The 22224-nt window shown below is 37.5% G+C and overlaps 1 protein-coding gene across 2 annotated transcripts in view; it reads right to left on the reverse strand.

Annotated features, from left to right (window-relative positions):
• The window catches only part of MSH3 (mutS homolog 3), a 183893-nt gene that overhangs the window by 161127 nt on the left and 542 nt on the right, over nt 1-22224 (reverse strand). For both annotated transcript variants that reach the window (XM_027100714.1, XM_027100715.1), the window contains exons 2-7: nt 21165-21285; nt 9856-10076; nt 5647-5853; nt 3895-4011; nt 3377-3494; nt 1602-1747 (exon numbers count right to left, since the gene is read on the reverse strand). In XM_027100714.1, the coding sequence (XP_026956515.1) occupies nt 1602-1747; nt 3377-3494; nt 3895-4011; nt 5647-5853; nt 9856-10076; nt 21165-21285 (930 nt within the window). The remainder of the gene's footprint in view (nt 1-1601; nt 1748-3376; nt 3495-3894; nt 4012-5646; nt 5854-9855; nt 10077-21164; nt 21286-22224) is intronic.

Consider the following 22224-nt stretch of genomic DNA (forward strand, 5'->3'; position numbering starts at 1 on the left):
CTTGTCCAATGAAGAGTTGGAAGCAAGAGCCTGGAGCTCACAAGAGAGGTGCAGCCTGGACCAGACCTCTGGATGTCATCAGCCCAAAAGTGCTTGGTGAGGTAAAGAATGGGTCCCAAGAAAATGCCTGAGATGCAAACTATCATTTCTTTGTTTTTTTTTTTTTTTTTGCATGCCAGTTCATACACTACGGTTAACTTTGGCAGTAGGCCAGAGCATATTTCTAACCGCACAAAGTAGGAGTTGTATACTATCAGCTCTGCTCCTTAGATTGCGTTCCAGGTAAATATAAAATAGCACATTACATCTGATAAAGCTTAAAAGCAAGTAACCTTACTATTTGTAGGTAGGTTCAATTGCCTGCAGCTAGATAAAAAAGTGCTTCTCAAGGGTAAAAAAATCATTTAGAGCCATCCAACAATAATGCAAAGTCCGGAGAGAAAGGCTTACTGATTAAGCAAATGTCAAGTTAGCACAAAGTTATGCAGTAAGAATGAGGTATTAAAAGGTACTTTGGAGACATTTGGGTTGTAAGAATTTTTGTTGATATTGTAGCTGGTTGCAGAAGTTTGTAAAAAACAAAGAGAATGAGTTATTATTAGGCAAAGGATCCTACTTGTGTTTAACAGAACAAGGGAGTCTAATAGTTCCAAAGGGCCCTTAAACCTAAGATTTTAAGCAGAGTCCAAGTAAGTCTATAAATGGGCAAATCTGCTCACAAATTGCCAGAAGGCAAGATCAATAAAACTATGATTCACAAATTATACTTACCTGGAAGACTGGTTATAAATATTCCTAATCCTTATTAAAAAGAGTTTTGTACTAGCCAGCTATCATTTCCCTTTAACTCTCAAACTTTCCTCTAAACTAGATATGACAATCCCATAATCATTTGTGTTTACTTCAAATCCCTGGAGGAAATTTGTAAAACCCTTTGTTATCCATGCATGTGTTGACTTTTATTGTTATCTGTACACTGTCCACATGCATGCCTGTCACTGGGTCTATCTTTAACCCTAAACTGCTAGAGCCCATGGACAGAAACTATCTGGATCTCTCCATAGCACAAAGTGCCAAGTAGCCACCTGAGAAAATTATAACTAGTAATTTAACATATAAAATTGGGAGGAAAATATTTTTCTAGTATAATTACTTGAGGACACAACCCATCAGATAGTCTCATTATAAACCATACATGATTACTCATATTTAAAGATTCCTTGAACATCTATCATTTGTTCTTTTTTTAAAATTTTATTTATTTATTTTTGGCTGTGTTGGATCTTCGTTGCTGTGTGCAGGCTTTCTCTAGTGGTGGCGAGCGGGGGCTACTCTTCGTTGTGGTGCGCGGGCCTTTCATTGCGGTGGCTTCTCTTGTTGCAGAGCACAGGCTCTAGATGCACAGGCTCAATAGTTGTGGTTTGTGGGCTCTAGAGCGCAGGCTCAACAGTTGTGGCTCATGGGCTTAGATGCTCCGCAGCATGCGGGATCTTTGCGGATCAGGGCTTGAACCTGTGTCCCCTGCACTGGCAGGCGGATTCTTAACCACTGCGCCACCAGGGAAGTCCCTATCATTCATTCTTCACCTACAAAGTACTTACCACAAGTCCAATGAAAACGTTCCCCTTTTTTTTGTCTTTAACATTTTCCTTATTTTCACAGATACACAGAAGATAGCTGGTAGAAGTATCAGTCATTATCTCATCGACATTAACAGCATCATCCAGCTTGACTAAAGGATTTACATGTAATAATCATTAAAGAAAAACAAATGCTACATTCCCATTAGCTTTTCTCCCTTAAAATAATGGTTCATTTTCCTGGGCATTTTTGCTTTATGCAAAACTCTTCCATACAGCATTTACTCTTCTGATTTATTCTGATCATAGTTACATGACTTATCTTCCCTAAGATATAAGACTCATGAGAACAGACAACTATTATCCTCTCACTTCCACAGGGCCTGTGATATGCCTCAGATCCTGTGGAAGCACCAATTTTTAACCCTCTGCTTTTCTTGGATAATGCTGAGCCTTGACTCCTTAACAATCTCATGATGTTTAATTCCACAGGTCAAAGCATGGATACACTAAAATAGTGTAAATTACTTTCCTCCGTTAAAGTACCTAACAGCTCTCAGACATAGCAAGAGAATTTTTAAAAGATATGAGAAAAGAAAACCAAAAAAGAAAACAGAAACATACATACGTGTGTGTGTGTGTGTGTGTGTGTGTGCGTGCAGTAAGTCCATTACATAAATTCTCAGGGATGAAAGCTGATTTTGGACAAAGTCAGTCTGGGAACATCCACTTTGGGCATCAGCAGATAAGAGCTACAGCAGCAGCAAAAGAGAAGCACGGAGGGGTGCTGTTTTAGAAGCAGGCTTTGAAAAAGAGACTCAAGTTCAGGCAAAAGAAACAATAAAATTGCGAAGTTCTTACAGCCTGATCAGCTTAAAACAACAAAGAGCTATTAATGGTCTGGGGTCCACTCTGAGTGATAACCGTTCCATAGTCATGGTATTAATGGAATAAAACAGCCTTCAGAATTTGGGTAGAAGCTAAGCAGACTTCTAAATGAGCACATCTGTAATAAACCATAACAGCAATACCTTCACACAGTATCATTTAAGACCTTATCCCTACATTCTTTTATTCTGAGAGACCTGACCCCATTCCACAGTAACCAAAATGCTTCCTTATCATATTTGATATATAATTATTTGGTTTTTAAATAATTGATAGAATGTTATGACTTTGCTGTTAAAATCATTTTGCTTCGAGTAACTCATTGAATTTATCAATGACTATAAACTGGGGGGCAATCATTATATATACTGAGGGTTCCTGCAAGTGAGAAAGCTTACAATCCATTTTGAAAAGTAATAAAATTCTTATGATGCTAATAACAATTAATGAAGATGACCTACTATTATGTTTTATAAGCAGTTAACTGTGTGTTAACTTGGTAGTTTTCTTTTCACATTTTGAAGTAAATAAGCTATTTTTTAGGTCTCATCTTAGGAAGATCTACAAGAGCTTGTAAGCCCTAAGCACCTAACCACTGCCCACAAAGGCCTAGGAGAGATGCAATTTCACATCAGTTGCTAACTTGCTATCATCTTTTATCAGGCTCTCTTTTTTCTTGCTCTTAAAATACAATGAACTCTCCTTTTACTATGGCATTTGAAAAATGCTTCTTTCCAGCCAATATCAACTCTTCTCTCTTCAGTACCTTACTAATCACAGATCAAGGTAACCATACTGCCTCATCTCATCAAAAAGGTACCCAATCAAAGAACAGTTTTAAAAAATGCTACTTAAAACAAAGTCCTTGTAACATTTAAGAAAAAACAATTCCTATTTGAAAAGGATATCTTCTCCAATAAGTGTAGATTTTGTATAAAGAGCAGTCAATTTCCGGGAAAAGAGTGAACTTTTGTTGTCCCCAATGGCTTTTAACGCAGCTGTTTCAGTTTGTTTCACAACTCCCACCTTCAACAAAAGTAAGAAATACTGCATATCAAATACGATGGAAAGTTTGTTAACAAAACATTAATTCTAGACTTTGAAAGGTTAATTCTGAAACATTTAAAATAAACAAATTAGTCCACAATGTCCAGAGGTAGGGCTTAAGTAATAAGTACCACAAGGACCTTGCAAGTATGGATAAATCACTATGAAACACTCCATCACAGAGTTGAAAAAACTTTTTACCCTAAGTATCTAGTATGTTAAAAACTCATGGAGCTATACTGCCAATAATTATGACAAATTTTAACTTCTCCAAAATATCAAATTCCAAAACCAGTTATAGCCTACCATCTTAGAAAACATTTCCCTCTCTGGAAGAGACTCTAATCCCCTTTTCCCACAAGTTGAAGCCAAAGCTGACCTTATATCCCTTGGCCACAAGGCGGCGTACGTGAACAAACAGCCGGTGAGTAGGTATGCTTGCTGTCATAAAGTTGTGATCTAAATGGCAATAGATATTGAGCTCCCGGGCTGCAATCTAAAAAAATTTAAGAAGAAAATATCAATAAATTTCTACTTCTAGATTCCCTGTGCAGTGTTTGTTCACTTTGTTAAAAATCCATCAAGGTATACATTTAGGATTTGTGCACTTCTCTGTGCGGTATGTCAATAAAAAGTTTAAAAGACATTCACTGTGTACAAGCCTATGGTTTTATCTTTTTTTTAACAGTGTCCATGGCCTAACCTCAAAGCCAACATCTATATTTATAAACAACTCAGAAAAATATGACAGGTTTTCTTTTATGTGCTTAGATCTATCAAAACCTTAAAAGTGCTGAGCTTTCCCTGCACAACACAGAGACCGTGAGACTGAAGTAGAATAAGAATTTGCTACTTAGCACATGCAAATAACTGAAAATTAGGAGATACCACGGAGTATACATACATGATGAACCTCCTTGGGCAGAGGGCATCTTTGAGGAAGTGAGAAAAGAACCCCCTGGTCTGGTTAGCTACTTAATGATGCGTGAATGATAGGAATGCAGAATCAGGCAGCACCACCTGACTCCCTACGTTTTTCTACAAAGTCCCAGGGCTTAGATATTGCCCACTGGGGCCACGGAATTGGAGTCATTCCTCCACTCTCACTCCCCTATACCACCCGTCTCTGAACTGTATTAGTTCATCACTGCAGGGCAAGAAGACATCAGTCTTTACTGTGGTCAAGGCTGAATTTAGCACTCAACCTAGAGAGAAGGGCAGACAACAGCACTTCCTTTCACCCCTTCATCTATAAGAGGCCAACCACGTGGTTCCTGTCCTCAGGAAAGACGCGGATGCTGTTTCAAAGTCCAATTTCATGACACAGAAGAGAGCATCATGCCATCTGAACTAGAGAACACCACTTTCCTGCCACAGGACTTAGGACACTAGAAGAACAAAAGTTGGCCAGGTCTCCACTCCCCATTCATGAGGTGGCAGACGAGCCACCTCATCCCTCTCTGAAGACGTACTATCCAACCAGGCCTAAAACTAAGGGATCATCACAATCATTCGTGACTTCAACAGCACCACCAGCAATTCCAAGCCTAAGCTTGCCCCTAAATGCTCAAATTTACTTTTAACCTTCTTAACTTAGGCCTATATCAAACACCCCAAATTAAATACAAACCCAACTTAGACTAAGATAGCAAGACAGCTGATATACGGAGACCTGTAAGACTTCACACACTTGTTGGTGGCTGGCAGAGTTAATGTGCTCTTCCACTGAGATTTAACTATGTTCCTGGCTATGAAAATTCATAAGTTAAGGGTAAAAAGAGGAATATCTGTACATCTCAATTTTCTTTTTCTTGCTTGAGTCTTCATTAGGAATACTCACATGATTATGGTTCATTCACAACTGACTTTCGATGGATGAAAGGTACTGGGACAGCACCATGGAGAATAAGCACGAACATTCCAATAGGGACCCCTCACTTCCTTCCCCACAAATCTAGCATCCACCAAGTTTGCTTGTGTCTATTTTTAGTTTTTACTTTAAATGAAAGTATTTTTGAAGGTAATTGATCGCATTAGCTTCTCCATAAGGTCAGAAAATGAAATAAAAACACTGGAAAATATTTAAGGCTGGACAAAAAAACAGGAAACAGTGTCTGAGAAAACAACTTACCTCTGCATCTTCCCCAAAGAATCTATACTTATATCCACATTCCACACACAAAATTGCATCTTTCTGCTGCTGCTTCATTTCTATGTATTGTAATTCTAAGGGGGTGTAGATGCTTTTGGTCCGTTTGTTAGATGGTTTAGAATCAGAAGTCTTCTGTAAGTTTTCACAACTGCTATGTGATGATCCACAATGACTGAGTGTCTTGTCCTGGCAACCGAAAGATTTTTATAGTTTAAAAAGTATTAACTGTAATAATAGTTCCAGAACGTAAATTTGGCACAAGGCTAATAATTGGTGAATCCAAGTGAAAAGTTTACAAGAGTATATCATGTATTAGGCATATTTTCTTGCAGGTTTGGAATTTTCTCAAAGTAAATGACTTAAAAAAGTGAGCCAAACTAAACTACTGTTAATTATTTGAGCAAATTTTGAAAGCCTAAACTAAAAAAGCTTTCTATACTTCTCTTTAAATTGGATTTCATTAAACCAATTATAATTAACCATTTTCTTTTCTTTATTTCCAGATATATAAGGCACAAAAAGTCATCAGGCATTGATCTGTCTCCCTCAGCGATAAGGCAAAACCACTTTCAACAAGCATGCCAGCAGCTAAACCTGCACTTAACGTTTAAATTTCCAAGTACAGTCTAAAAGATAGTATGTTCCATAATCTTTATTCCAAGAAAGAATCACAATTTGTTTGGTAAAGAGAGATGAGAAACAGCTTTTGGAAAGCATAAAGCACAAGGTTACATTTCCAACATTAGTATTCCTGATATCCACCTGTCTATATGAAAACCATAATTAAATCCAGTTCACAGCTTAGAGCGAATTCCTTGCTTCTGAGACTTATTAAGGTCAAATGAAACAAATCTGTACAATTGATGACATAAAAATTCATATTTTAAGAAAAGGCAAGAAAAATCTAAACATAAAATTTTTCTCTCCCCATTTTGGGCCCCTCCCTCCCCTTCAGTGTGCATTGTGCATCTATCTGCCTTATGCTTAGGTTTAGCAGAAATACCTGCTCAACCATGAAGATCAATTTTCCTCCTTCTGGTGCCAGCCTTATAACTCCTTGGAAGCTAATATTTCTTTCTCAATCCTTTAAGGGGTCACGATGACCCACCCACTCGCCTCGTACACACAGACATCTATGGGGAACTTTATATACAATGCCAACATACCATTTCCCTTAAAGATAGCCATTGGTGCATAACATACCGGTCAGACGACCTGGGGAGACACTGGGCACCTAATGGAAGTCTTCTTAGCTTAAATACTTACTTATGACCTTATTAATGTTACTAGCTATATTACTTGTATTCTGCCTATTTTATAATATAATTGTTTCTTGCGTTACCAAATGTATGACTGAGCCTCCAATAAAATTAATAATGATTAGGCGACTTAACAATTGACAAAATATACAGTCCTATACGATCAGTGATTTTAATAGTGTAACTCTAGATATGGGAAGAAGCAACAAGAGAGAATCGTTTTCTAGACCGTAACAGACTATAAGACAGGTGGTTCAGAGGCTCTCGGCTACTGTTAACAGGGCCTAGTCCAGGAACAGCACAGTGAGTGGCCTATCAACAAAATCCTTGCCCGACCTGAGAATGAGTATTCCTAGCGCCACAGGACAAACTGATCACAAAATGCCTCCCAAACCTTGGTTGAAATTAAGACCGAAAGGGAACCGATTATAAAATAAAGACTGTTTGCCCATCAACTAATTCTACAAGAATGAAGTCATTAGCTACTGTGGTTGCTGACCTATATTACACCCTGAAAGGAATTCAGGAAGATCAGGATGAGGCTCTTTGTGAAACTTGCCCTCAGATAGTTAGATAGTTTCAGGAGAAATTTTTTTATAAACCTGGATTCTTGCATTATCCCATACTTAGAAAAGCACTAAAATCATTAACTAAGATGTCTGTTCCTTGTGACTAGCAGCAACCTTCTACCGAGATGCGTGCTTGAGTGCACATACCCCCTTTACCAAAATCACACATATGCTGGCCTCCCAGCCCTTTACTTCTTTGGAACAGTTCTCAGAGCTCTCTGAGAGACTACCTCCTGGGTTATAATCCTCAGGTTGGCTCAAATAAAATTTTTCACTTCTTTCTTAGATTGACTATTGATTATTTTTGTCAAAAGGATAAATCCAGCTTCTAATTAACTGTCACTGGGTCACTGCCAACATCTAAAAACTTACCAGCTACCCCTGAAATTAAAAATATGGCCTAAAAGACTAGTGACCAGCAGAGGCAGAGAAGAGAGAAAGAGAAATGTCTTATATGGCCCAGGGAGGGGACCACAGTCCAAGGAAAGCCCAGAAACACGTTCTTTACAGTTGCAGTTGCTAAAGGTTTAAAAAATTCAGCTTAGCTGGAATAGCAGGTAGAGACACAGTTTATCTGAATAGCGAAGCCAAGCAAACCTCCAAAGATCAGCAATGAGATCTGGTAAGGTATGGACAGGTATGGCAGGAGAAAAGTGGGTCAATATACCAGGTTGGAGAATGCATTTGCTTTTAATTATGATGGATTTTCTACTTCGTTTCCATGACTGTTATCTAAAATTCAAGAAAACCACATATTGCAAAACTTAATGAATACTTAAAAAAATATATTTCCTGGAAAAAGAAAGTTCTTACTTTATACCTTATTCATATAGGGAATGAAAGTAGGAATCCAGCAAATAGTTTTAAGCATACGGGATACGAATAAACAAGTCAATCTGAATACTTGAGTATTAAGCAACTTTTTTTCCCCACCATTTGGGTGAAAATATTTCTCAGATATACTCTTTTTCATATTCCCAGAGACAGCATTCTGAACTCAATTTAACTTCGTCTTGACAATTGAGGATGATCAGAATAATAAAATGGGAATTTCAGGACCTATTTCTCTGTGTCCCTTCTAACTGGTTACTTCTAATGTGCTGTGAATCAGAAATGCCAAGTTGGTCATTTTATGTATAAACCAACAGTAAATCTCATGAGACTCTAGGATAAATTCTCCAATTAATAAAGTGAACATACACAGACAAACTTTTTGACCTCTATACTTTATGACCACTACACTCAGGTGAACTGCTTCTAAGTACTAAAAAAAGATTAAAAATGAAAACAAAGCAACTTTTTTTCTGATGATGTAAAATAAGTCAATGGATCTTACAGCCTGGCTGAAGGAGGAGTTCATGAATCTGGACTTTGTGGGAAGGAGTGTGAACTTCTGAAAATTAGATACAAAATTGTGTTGGTCTGAGTATTTTTCTGAGTAACGAATCCATAGTTTTCATTAGATTTAAATGACTCATAAAAAAAAGTAAAGAACTAGTTCTCTAACTCCATGGTTTTCGATCATGGCTACACATTAAAATGAGAGCTTTTAAACGATATCCATACCCAGTTTTTCATGAAAACTAACTAAACATGATTCTGAAGAAGGGTTCTTACTATCAGTATTTTATTTTATTGACGTATAGTTGACATACAATATTATGTTAGTTTCAGGTGTACAACATAGTGACCTGATAGTCAAATACATTATGAAGCGATCATAAGTACAGTAACTAACTGTCACCATACAAAATTATGACAGTAAGGTGATTCTAATTTAAAGCTGGGCTGAGAACCACTAATTCTGAATTATAATAGATTTCAATGATGGATCAAGAGTTAAATTCCCTGATTTTGCAATGGTGAAAAATACTAATAATCACCGAACAGTGGAAGAAGTAAGGAAGCCATATATGTTTGGTTAAACTCTGAATTTATTATATTAGCAAGCTTTCAGCTAAAAACCTCAAAACATCTCTACAAATTATTCACTGTGATTTTCCAGACTAATCATGGAAACTATAAGGAGGACTATAAGAAACTGTGCTTAAATTAATTATTAATAAAGAATCCCCCCAAGTCAGTGGCTCCTAATCCAGGCTGTATATCAGAATCTGCTGGGAGGTTTTCTTGGTTTTCTGTTGTTTTAATAAAACTAATTCATCCTGCCTTAATACATAGTAAATCACAATCTCCAGGAATTTAAAAACAAAAAACTAAAAAGCAAAAGCTCCCTCAGCTCATTTGGATGATCAGCCAAGTTTGGGAACCAGTGCCCTGAGTGAACCCACAAACCTAATGGCACTTGAGAACCTACAGTTCTAAGTAACTGGATATTCATCTATATAAGAGTTACATACCTTTTGACTAGTTTGAGATTTGGAATCTTCAGAAGAAACTGCATTCTTTGCACGTAGAAGATTGATATCGTCAAAATCAGTACATTTTGGCAGAACTGCAAATCTCTTCTGAAGAGACTCTGTCTGGACTCTATTTTGAGGAAGGGCAGAATCGCAGCAGAATTCTTTCAATTTTTCCAGAGACTTTAAAACGATCCTGGTCCTCAGATGTTTCTTTGGCTCTTAGCAAGTCAGAAGAAAATATAACAATAGTATTTTATCTCATTATGTCAATTCATAATTAGCATAGGATTTTTAAAGAGGAAGCTTCTCACTAAAGCAATGAATCTAACTATAATGTGATAAGGAAATAAAGAAACCTCGGGTTCAGGGTGAAGATGGCATATTGAAACATAGATCTAATTTCACTTGGTCCTGAAACCCCATTAAAAACTACAACAGGGGCTTCCCTGGTGGCGCAGTGGTTGAGAGTCCGCCTGCTGATGCAGGGGACACGGGTTCATGCCCTGGTCCGGGAAGATCCCACATGCCGCGGAGCAGCTGGGCCCGTGAGCCATGGCCGCTGAGCCTGCGCGTCCGGAGCCTGTGCTCCACAACGGGAGAGGCCACAACAGTGAGGCCCGCGTACCGCAAAATAAATAAATAAATAAATAAAAAATAAAAGGGGGAAAAGGATTCAAAAAAAAAAACTACAACAGGGCAGACAGAAAAGAAGAGGTGACAACTGCAAACAAAAATATCTGAAGCTAGAAGGATAAATGGATAAGCAATAACCAATTTAGCATACCTGAAAGCTAAATCCTAAATCAGTAATATATAAAACCAGGAACCAATCCTTCTTAGAACACAAAATGCTTATTAAATGGCTCAAGAATCAGGGCACCAGTAGCTCTGGAAATGGAAAAAAGGGAGGTTCTAAAATAAACAGAACTGGTTCAAAACAATTTAATCCCTAGACCCCTACCCCACTCCAAACTCAAGGGTAACTGTCCTCCTTCTACCTCAGAAGAAGACTGGAGATTTCTCTGGAAAAGGCAAAACAGGCACAGGTGAGACGCAGTACCGTGCCTGAGCCATAAGAATGATGTGAATACAGGCTTGCTGTATGTGGAGAAACCAGCCTCTTCTCACCAGCTCCCAGAACACAGGCAGCCAGAGTTCTCTCTCCAGGCAGGAGCTCACAAGACTCTGGACTGGGGAAACTGACCAGCTCCATGGGAAAGACCTAAAGATACTGACACCAGGAATTCACCAAGGAAACCACCCCCAGGGCATGTGCCTTCCTGCCTCCACAGCTTTGCTCATGCTATTCTTTCTCCCCAGAATGCCCTTGACCCCAATTTCCACATGGCAAATTGTACTCACTTCGTCCAGACCCATCTCAAAACTACTTTTTCATGAAATTCTGCTAATTCTCCCAGTTTAAAGTCATCTTTTCTTTCTCTATGTTCCTATAACAAGATCGCATCTCTCTACAGCACTTATCACACTCTGCCAATTAGCAGTTATTAATAAGCAAGCAACCCATAAAATAAGGGAAACTATCATGTACTGGGTATCTACTATATGCCAGAATACATCTTTTCACCCTTTAGAGCAATACTATTAGGTAATTATTATTTAATATAAAGAAACTGGGACTGCATTTATTATCTCTTACTTTCCCATTAAAGCAAAAACACTCTGAGGGCAAGAGTTGGGTTTTGTTCATTTCTAAAAGTTTAAATATTTTCATATTAATATGCAAACCTCTTTTTAGATCTATACTTTATCCTGTCTCCTGTTAACCTTGTAGCTAGAAAAATGTATATTTGAAATCTCTTTTCAAATGTATATATTCATCTTGTTTACTGTTATTCTCCCCTTTTCAGGCTGTATACTTGAATCACTCTTCAAACATATAGTGTAAGTTTTTATATTATATAAGGACTTCCCCCTATCGATTCAAAAAAACTTTCCCGGGATGGGAGTGGGGTATAAGTCTTAGAATTGCACTCATGTGAAAAAAGAATATCTAAAACTGAAGTGTTAAAAACTAAGGTGAAGTAGCCAGGGACTCTTCTAGCTAGTGAACGCTCTGCTCTTTTCTTCCCATTATTTATTTTTTTAAGTAAACAGTAAAGTTCATATTTCAAAAAATTCCATGTCTAGGCCTTATTTCCACAAACTTCAGGGTTTGCTCAGCTGGATGTGCAGCAAGGACTTAGCGTGCATGTGGTAAGAGCCCTTGATGGCTCAGTTTCTTGCCCTCCTCCTTACCATCCTTCCCTCCCCTACCCTACTCTCACCACTGCCAAGGAAGATTCCACCTTGAAGCTCCATCCTTGAGTTATGCTCAATACAGAAAGGTTTTTGTCGGTTCAGAAAGATCCTGGATTGAGCCCATGCTTCTGTACAACCTCTCTGCTACCCTTCCACATCTCTTAAAGTTTTTTCTCTCCTTTTTCTGTGTAGCCATCTTTCATCCTTAGGCTACAATGACTTTCTACGAGTGCACCACAGCTCAAGAGTTAGGAAAGAAGGTGTCCCACACTTGTTCATTTGTATCAAGCCATTATGATTCCTGAACTCTAAAATAAGAGAAAGAACTGGTACACAAGCAATTACCCCAAATTACAATTTTTTCTTAATGCTCCTAGGACCATCAAATCTTGAGCCATCTAAAAGAAAACCAGGGGGAAATATGAACATGTTATCTGTGGGAAGAATGAAGCTTACACAGGAAAACCAAAATCTTTCATTGCCTTCCTCACAGATACCTAAGAGAGATTCTAACACCTCATAAGGCCCTCAATGAAAAAAAGTAAATTGGAAGGCTTCTCAAGTGCAAAGCCCCCAAGAACTACGAAACCCTCATGTCTGAGAAGGGACACAGATATAGGCACCAGTCCCTCAATTAGGCCTTGAGGAAGACTGTAACTACTGTGCAAAACCTGGCTCATGGAAAACTGAGTACTATGAAAATTAAAAGGGAAACCTCCTAAAATGGAGTTGGGAGGCCAGCAGGGAGAGCTCTCCTGGACATACTACCCAGCATCAATAAAGATCCCAACAGGAAGAGACTTACCTTGCATCTCCTGTAGAAGTGACACTAGCTTACTACCACCAGCAGGAGGAAGATTTTTCTCCTTGCCTGGCAACAGTACAACCAATGAGAGACTGTCACAACTCAGCCAAAGAAAAGCCACTATACTTTGAACTCCCAGTTTCCTCCAATGACCCTCCCAAATTCCTCTTCTCCTCTATAAAAGAGTTTCCTCTCCTTTGCCTTGCTGAACTTGCATGTGGTTTGCCATAGTTGCATGTCCTAAATTGCAGTTCTTACCTGCTCCCAGATAAATCCATTTTGCTGGTAAAATAATTGTTCTCCTGTTTTAGTTTAACAGTACCCCAATAAACCTTAACAACCTCCATATTCTGCTCCTATACTTAAAACCTCACTTATACTATTTCCTTTTCTGAAGATGCCATGAAATGAACTATCAAATTGCCACAATATGAGATTAAGACTTGCCAGCATTATCACTAAAGTCTCTGAGCCCTTAAGAGGATATACCCTAGAAATAAGGCCATCGGTTGCTGTCCCAACACGTTAAATAGGCCAAAAACTTCTCAGTAAAAATCTTTCACTGAATTAACACCTTCACTGTTTGAGCTTTAATTTTTTGTGTACCATAAAATGTAAATACATAATAGTTACTTTCTCTACTCAGGCTTCCTCCTCTAGGCCTAGGTTATGAAGGATCAAGGAGGTAGAAGAATTATCATATTTTAAATAAAGAATTTTAATCTAGAAGGAAGCAGAGTAGATGCTGAAATATAAATACGTGCCACTCTAAACAGATTTTTTAAAATCTGTATAAGAATCTGTTTTACAGATAAAATCATTCATCTTAAGAAAAGGAAAAAAAGAAAAACCTCTGGAATATTACAAACATATTTTAAATCAGTTAAATTAAACACAATGTTCAGGCAAAACCAATCTATACTGAAGTCAGGATAGTGGTTATCCTTGGTGGGGGGAAGGGGTTGCCAGTGGGAGGGAGCACAGAGAGGTTTCCGGGGGTCCTAGTAATATAGTTTCTTGATCTAAGTGATGGTTATATAGGTGACTTCAGTTTGTGAAATTTATCAAGCTTATGATTCTCTACATGTGTTAAACATCTATAATGAATTAAAAACATCAACAAATCCATGTTCATAGATCTCAGGGTGTCAAGAATTCTCTGTTTGGGAAGATAAATTACACCCAATGTTTTTGAGGGTTTAAGCTCAAAAGAAGATATTTAAGCTTAGGCAGATAAAAATAAGACACAAGTCAAGGAGGAGAGTCTTAAAAAGAAAAATAAATAGATTTAAGAGGCAGTTTCAAATCTTGTCTAACAACAGAAACCCAGGTAAAGGGTAGAACTTCTTCTTTTAAAAGACTTATTTTTTAATCTTAGTGCCCTTGTTTTTAAATATTCATTCCAAATTGGGGCATGTTGTTTTAAACGTCAAAAGGTGATTCTTTTTTTAAGAGCATGAAATGAAAATGGAAAGTTTGCTGGATAAAATTTTTTACCCTGTATAATAGGCAGTCATTACAGAATGCAAAAATGGGAATTTGGGGAATGGCATATTTGATTCCATGAAAAATTTTGATTTTTTTCACTAAAACTAAGTAGCTTCATACTCAGCCATAAAAAAAAAAAAAAAAAGAATGCCATTAGCAGCAACATGGATGGACCTAGAGATTATCATACTAAGTGAAGTAAGTCAGACAAAATCTTTTATCATATGATATCACTTATATGTGGAATCTAAAATGTGATACAAATGAACTTATTTACAAAAACAGAAACAGACTTACAGAGTTAGAAAACAAACTTATGGTTACCAAAGGGGAAAGCCCGGGGGTGGGGGTGGGGCACGGTGTGGATAAATTAGGAGTTTGGGATTAGCAGATACAAACTACTATATATAAAACAGATAAACAATGAGGACCTACTGTATAGCAAGGGAACTATACTCAATATTTTGTAATAACCTATAAGGGAAAAAAATCCGAAAAAAAAAAAAAATATGTCTGACTGAATCACTTTGTTGTATACCGGAATCTAACACAACATTGTAAATCAACTATACTTCAATTAAAAAAATATTTTAAATAACTAAGTAACTTTATGTTAGGATATTAATTGCAGTGTGTAATAATTATAAATATTAATCGATGTCTTTTATAAAATGGTCTAGGGTAAACTGGAAAAAATGAATTTAAGTCAGATTTCAATTTGAACTTCCTGCATATGGTTTAAAGGTATAATATCTGATACATTTCCCGGGTCTTTTTAAAAAATTGTATCTTATTTTTATGTACTCTGGCTATATTTTATAATATCTTTAATTGATTTTGGAAAGTCCACATTTATATAGTATTAAGATAATGGATATTTGTATTTATCAAAATGCATTTGAGACAGAGTTCTACACTGTTTATCTGTAATTAAAATAATAACAAAAAGTCAAGTCTGAATCTGGGGAGATTTTATTTACCAAACGTAGCCAGACATATATATATTCCATCCCATATGTTTTTCCTATGTGATGCTGACACTCCTGCACTGAAAGGTGGAATCCATGTTCCTTCCCCTTGAACCCACACAGGCCTTTGTAACTAATTCAACCAACAGAGTATGGCAGAAGTGACACTATATAACTTCCAAAGCTAGACTGTGAAAGACAATACAGCTTCCGTCTGGCTCTCTCTCACCGTACTCATTCTTGGAAACCAGCCACCATTGCTAGGAGGAAGCTAAAATTAGCCCACACAGAGAGACAACGGAGCCAGCTCATACTGGTAAGTGAAATCTTCAAGAACTTTGTGAGCCAGTTGTAAAACACTGCTATTATGTTACAGTATATAAACTTACAATTAAATGAACTACATTAAAAACAAAGGTAACAGAGGGCTTCCCTGGTGGTGCAGTGGTTGAGAATCTGCTTGCTAATGCTGGGGACACTGGTTCAAGCCCTGGTCTGGGAGGATCGAGCCCTGGTCTGGGAGGATCGAGCCCTGGTCTGGGAGGATCCCACATGCTGCTGCGGAGCAGCTAGGCCCGTGAGCCACAACTACTGAGCCTGCGCGTCTGGAGCCTGTGCTCCGCAACAAGAGAGGCCGCGATAGTGAGAGGCCCGCGCACCGCGATGAAGAGTGGCCCCCCGTTCACCACAACTAGAGAAAGCCCTCGCACAGAAACGAAGACCCAACACAGCAAAAATAAATAATAATAATAATTAATTAATAAAAAACCCTACCCCAATTATCTACTTAAAAAAAACAAAAAACAAAGGTAATAAATACTCAGGCTTCATTGCTTCCTAAAACTTTTATTACATTTTACTATTGTCTATAATCTAAAGATTATTAACATGTATTGTCTCTGTATGGTGTAAATACTATATAATGGTGTGCTATTGCAACTATCCATCCTTTCCCAACTCTAGAAAAGTCAAGGCTTAAGAACGGGGCTACTCTAGACCTTCTCTTCCAAAGCTTAAAAACAATCCCTAAAAAGATCAAACTGATCCACAAGGAATTTAACTACTTGCCAGAACAAAATTCAACATTCTTTAAAGAAACACAAATCCCAGCACACAACAACACAAAGTTCAAAATACTTATTATCAGGACTTCCCTGGTGGCGCAGTGGTTGGGAGTCCACCTGCCGATGCAGGGCACAGGGGTTCCATCCCTGGTCCAGGAAGATCCCACATGCTGTGAAGCAACAAAGCCCGTGTACCACAACTACTGAGCCTGCGTTCTAGAGCCCGTGAGTCACAACTACTGAGCCCACACACCACAACTACTGAAGCCCACGTGCCCAGAGCCCGTGCTTTGCAACAAGAGAAGCCACTGCAATGAGAAGCACACACACAGCAAGGAAGAGTAGCCCCCGCGCACTGCAACTAGATAAAGCCCGCACGCAGCAATGAAGACCCAACGCAGCCAAAAATAAATAAATTTCAAAAACAAAAATACAAAACACAATCCAAATAATTCATACTAAACATGCAAAAAGTAGAAAAATCAGTCAAGGTGTACCAAACCAGAAATGATAGAGATGACAGAATTAGCATATAAGGACATGAAAACACATATTATAAACATGTTCCATATAATCAAGAATGAAAAGGAAAAAATAAAGAGGAGCAGAATGGAAGGTTTTTGTTTGGTAACAGCTTTACTGAAATACAATTCACATAGAAAAATGGGATATTTTTTAAAAAGAACAATACAGAACTTCTAGAGATGAAATATACAATATCTGAACTGAACATTTCACTGAATTAAATTTATATCATATTAGATACTACTGGAAAAAAATATCACTGAACTTGAAAATGCAGCAGGAGAATCAATCCAAAATGAAGCAGAAGGGGAAATAATACTGGAAAATAAATGAAAAGAGCTTCCTTATTTGAGGGATAATGTTAAGTAATCTAGCATCCCTATTAATAAACTCTCAGAAGAAGAGAAAGGGAAGAGACAGAAAAAAATTTTGAGAAAAAAGTGGCCAAAAAATTCTTCCAAATTTGATGAAAACTATAAACTGATGGAACCCAAGAAGCTTTAAATGAACTCCAAACAGGATAAAGATTAATGAAGAAATAAGAATTTTTTTAAATACTAGACTAAGGCTCATCAAAATCAAATGTGGCAAATGGAACCTAATGAAACTTCAAAGCTTTTGCACAGCAAAGGAAACCATAAACAAGACCAAAAGACAACCCTCAGAATGGGAGAAATATTTGCAAATGAAGCAACTGACAAAGGATTAATTTCCAAAATTTACAAGCGGCTCATGCAGCTCAATAACAAAAAAACAAACAACCCAATCCAAAAATGGGCAGAAGACCTAGACATTTCTCCAAAGAAGATATACAGATTGCCAACAAACACATGAAAGAATGCTCAACATCATTAATCATTAGGGAAATGCAAATCAAAACTACAATGAGATATCATCTCACACCAGTCAGAAAAAATCTAGAAACAATAAATGCTGGAGAGGGTGTGGAGAAAAGGGAACACTCCTGCACTGCTGGTGGGAATGTGAATTGGTACAGCCACCATGGAGAACAGGATGGAGGTTCCTTAAAAAACTACAAATAGAACTACCATATGACCCAGCAATCCCACTACTGGGCATACACCCTGAGAAAACCATAATTCAAAAAGAGTCATGTACCGAAATGTTCATTTCAGCTCTATTTACAATAGCCCGGAGATGGAAACAACCTAAGTGCCCATCATCGGATGAATGGATAAAGAAGATGTGGCACATATATACAATGGAATATTACTCAGCCATAAAAAGAAACGAAATTGAGCTATTTGTAATGAGGTGGATAGACCTAGAGTCTGTCATACAGAGTGAAGTAAGTCAGAAAGAGAAAGACAAATACCATATGCTAACACATATATATGGAATTTAAGAAAAAAGAAATATCATGAAGAACCTAGGGGTAAGACAGGAATAAAGACACAGACCTACTGGAGAACGGACTTGAGGATATGGGGAGGGGGAAGGGTGAGCTGTGACAAAGCGAGAGAGAGGCATGGACATATAAACACTACCAAACGTAAGGTAGATAGCTAGTGGGAAGCAGCTGCATAGCACAGGGATATCAGCTCGGTGCTTTGTGACTGCCTGGAGGGGTGGGATTGGGAGGGTGGGAGGGAGAAAGATGCAAGAGGGAAGAGATATGGGAACATATGTGTATGTATAACTGATTCACTTTGTTATAAAGCAGAAACTAACACACCATTGTAAAGCAATTATACCCCAATAAAGATGTTAAAAAAAAAAAACAAATGTGGGCAAACCAGTGATAAATACAAAATCGTAAAAGCAGCCAGAGGAAAAAAGACATATTAGGGAAATCAACACCATAATTAAAAAACACCAAAAACACCTTGATGTCACAAATGTTAAAGGTTAAGAACCTTTGAAGGAATACTATGACTCCCTTTCTTCTTAAATATAGGACTTTTCTAATATATACTTTACCTAGTTTCCTGTGACTTCTCTTCTTTTAGAGATATATATTTGAATTTCTTTTCAAATGTATGTTTTACCTTTTTATTATTATTCAATTTGTTTTTAAAACACATATTTAAATCACTTTTCAAATGTATCAAGTTTCCTTGTGAGTATAAAAGCTTCCTTCCCCTGTGGATCCTAGGTATAAAAATGAGCTTACAAACTAAAGAATTAAGAACTGAAGTGGATCCATATAATGGCATATTATTCAACAATAAAAAGGAATGATGTAATTTAGAGTACTCAAAATCATGGAAAGTAGAATGTTGATGGCCAGGGACTGGGGGAGGAGGGAATGTGGAGCTATTATTTAATGGCTATAGTTTCAATTCTGCAAGACAAAAAGAATTCTAGAGATGGATGGAGGTAATGGTTGTACAAAATTATGAATGCACTTAATTGAACTGTACACTTAAAAATGGTTAAGATGAAAATTTTATGTTCCGTGTACTTTACCACAATAAAAAGAAATCAAATCAAAACAACTTTTGAAAGTAAGAAGGTACTGATACATGGTACAACATGGATGAACCTTGGAAACATTAGGCTAAGTGAAAGAAACCAGACAAAAAGGCCACATACTGTATGATTCTATTTATATGACATGTTCAGAATAGACAAATCTATAGACAGAAAACACATTCGTGGTTGCTTAGGTCGGTGAGGGGGGCGCTGCTTGGGGAAAATGGGAAGTGACTGCTATTGGGTACTGAGTTTCCTTTGAGGGTGATGAAAATGCTCTAAAATTGACTTAATGAGGGCTGCACAATTCTGTGAATATACTGAAAGTCATTGAATTGTACATGGTAAATGGGTGAATTGTATAACATGTGATTATATCTTAATAATCTGTTATTTAAAAAAAAAAAAAACCCCGAGGTGGAGCGATCACCCAGCGTTTGACTGGGGAAAGCTCTTTCTTCTTCCTGAGTGTGATTTTTACCAAGTAGCAAAGGTCTTATTTCAAAACATTCCAAGTCTGTTGCCCCTTTTCCGCCTCAGCTCCCCTGGGTGCCTGGAAAAGTTACTTAAGTGTAGTAACTCTCAACCTCACCTATCACTGGAGGACAGCAAGGGCTGTTTGGAAGAATAAAAGAACTACAAAAACCTGTACAACAATTGGAGGCAAACAGAGGGTTCATTAACAGCTTGAAGAATTTACTGAAAAACTGAATAGATCAGATCTATGTAGAGTAATGAAGCAAAGAAAGGTAGACAACCCTGGAAAATGCAAATTCTGTCAAGTCATGCCTCTCGTCATGGCCCCTTCAGGTAGGAGGAGAAAAAGGGTATCAGATTTATCCTTCTCTTTAACCATACGTCTCCATTTCTATAGTTATTTCATACTAAGGCTTTCATGTTAACCCTAAATCCAAACTTTACCTCTTGATCCACTAAATAGAAACTTTTTTTTTTTTTTTTTGGTTTTGTCTCGTTTTCTTTACCTAAATTCCTGGGGATAATGAAGAAAGAAGCATTTTCTGTCCTTCCCTATCACAAATTGTCTGAGGCCAAAAACTAGAGAAAAATCTGCTCAACCATCTGTATCCAATACCTCCCCTAGAAGTCCAACAGCTCAGGAATAGTGGTTTTACCCAAAACCCTTTAGCATACAGAAAAAGCAGCTCCATGATTAAAAAGGACAGGGTAGATCTACATGTCCTGACATTGAAAATTGTTCAAAATGTTCTGCTAAGTGGAAAAAAACAGTTGTAAATTAGTATATATAGTATAATATAATTTATAAAATATTATTATTAGTTAACTTACTCTGGGGTCTATTTGAGTACATATAGATGTGTATAAACAGAAAAACCTGGAAGAATGTACAGCACCCCCAAAAATTAGCAGTAGCCCTCACTGAAAGGGAGAGATTATGAGGTCTTTTACTGTGCACCTTCTACATTTCTGTATTGTTTGAAATTTTTATAACAAGAATGTTTTACTTTTATAATCAAGACAAAAATTTGCTAGAGGGAATAAGAGAGAAAATTGGGAGAACTACAGCCAAATTGCAGAACTCCATCTCTTACCTCCACTCCCCCAACCTCTTACCCACACCACCCCTTATGAAGGGGCTAGTCTACTCAAGCACAATGGAGACCTTTCTCCACAAAGGAAAAAATGGCCCAATACTCCAACAGTCTCCTCTGCCCTCAGGAGAATGTGAGAATATCAGAGTCATTACTTGTAAGAATGAAGAAAAATTGCCCCAGAACTCACCAGCGTTCCCAGACATTACTGAATCACTTCCTTCTTCCTTTTCTTGGACTTTCTTTGCTTTCTTTTTAACAGGCCCATCACTCTCCAGTGGTCTCTTTTTACTCCTATCGATTTCTGCAACCTATGTTAGAAAATGATATTATCTCTAATCTCAAAACTTGAGGTATGCAAAATAATTTAAACCTTACTTCTGAATGACAGCAAGGTTCTTGCCATCCACCCTTCATAGAATCATCTGTTTAGAGTTATGGGTGAACTGTTTTACCATCTTCAAAGACAAGGTGGAGACTGGCAAGTCAGGAGCCTCAGCACCTCAAGCCCTCCTAGAATTAGAACCAAGGCTGCTACTTTTCTTCACTCTATCAGTCTTCCCCTATCTCAGATTATGAATCACCCTACTTACCTATGTTAAATAGAATACCTTTAAGAAAAAAACCTAATATTTAGAAAAGTTGAATTTAGACAGATAATTTAAAACAGTATCATTTTTGAAATGTTGTCATTTAACTGTTTCACATTCAAACTTGATTTATGTTCATCACTGAAAATGCCACAAGATTATGGACTATATGCTGGCAGAAAACCTGTCAAAAACTTAAGTCCTTCACCAAGTAACCTCTAAATGGTAGGCATAAAATAAAATCTTGGTGAATTCATGAAAATATAGGCTATGGTCAAAAAACAAAGACAGGAGAGGAACAATCATCTATGGAAGAAACATAAATGAAGGGAACAAGATTTTGAAGCAACAGGAAGCATACAACAACTAGCCATCACATCTGTATCATCTTAAGAAACTTTATCCACCCAAATTGTGTATCAGACTTTATAACCTGAACTACAAGGGGTACAGTCACCAGGGAACTGCACATGACTTTGACCCGTAAACGCTTGAAATACTAAGCAAGGCTGTTGCAGCCTTAAAAACTAGAGATTTAACGGCAGTTTTCGTCTAGTCAGCTAACCAAACACATACAAATAATAAATAATGCTCCTCTTCAACCCTCAATCCAGAAAAAAAAACGGGGGGAGGGGAGAGGATGGAGATTAAAATATGTAT

Source organism: Aethalodelphis obliquidens, unplaced genomic scaffold, assembly GCF_003676395.1.
Source record: "Aethalodelphis obliquidens isolate GAN/ISIS:26980383/991018 unplaced genomic scaffold, ASM367639v1 scaffold4, whole genome shotgun sequence".
In the NCBI taxonomy this organism is placed as follows: Eukaryota; Metazoa; Chordata; class Mammalia; order Artiodactyla; family Delphinidae; genus Aethalodelphis; species Aethalodelphis obliquidens.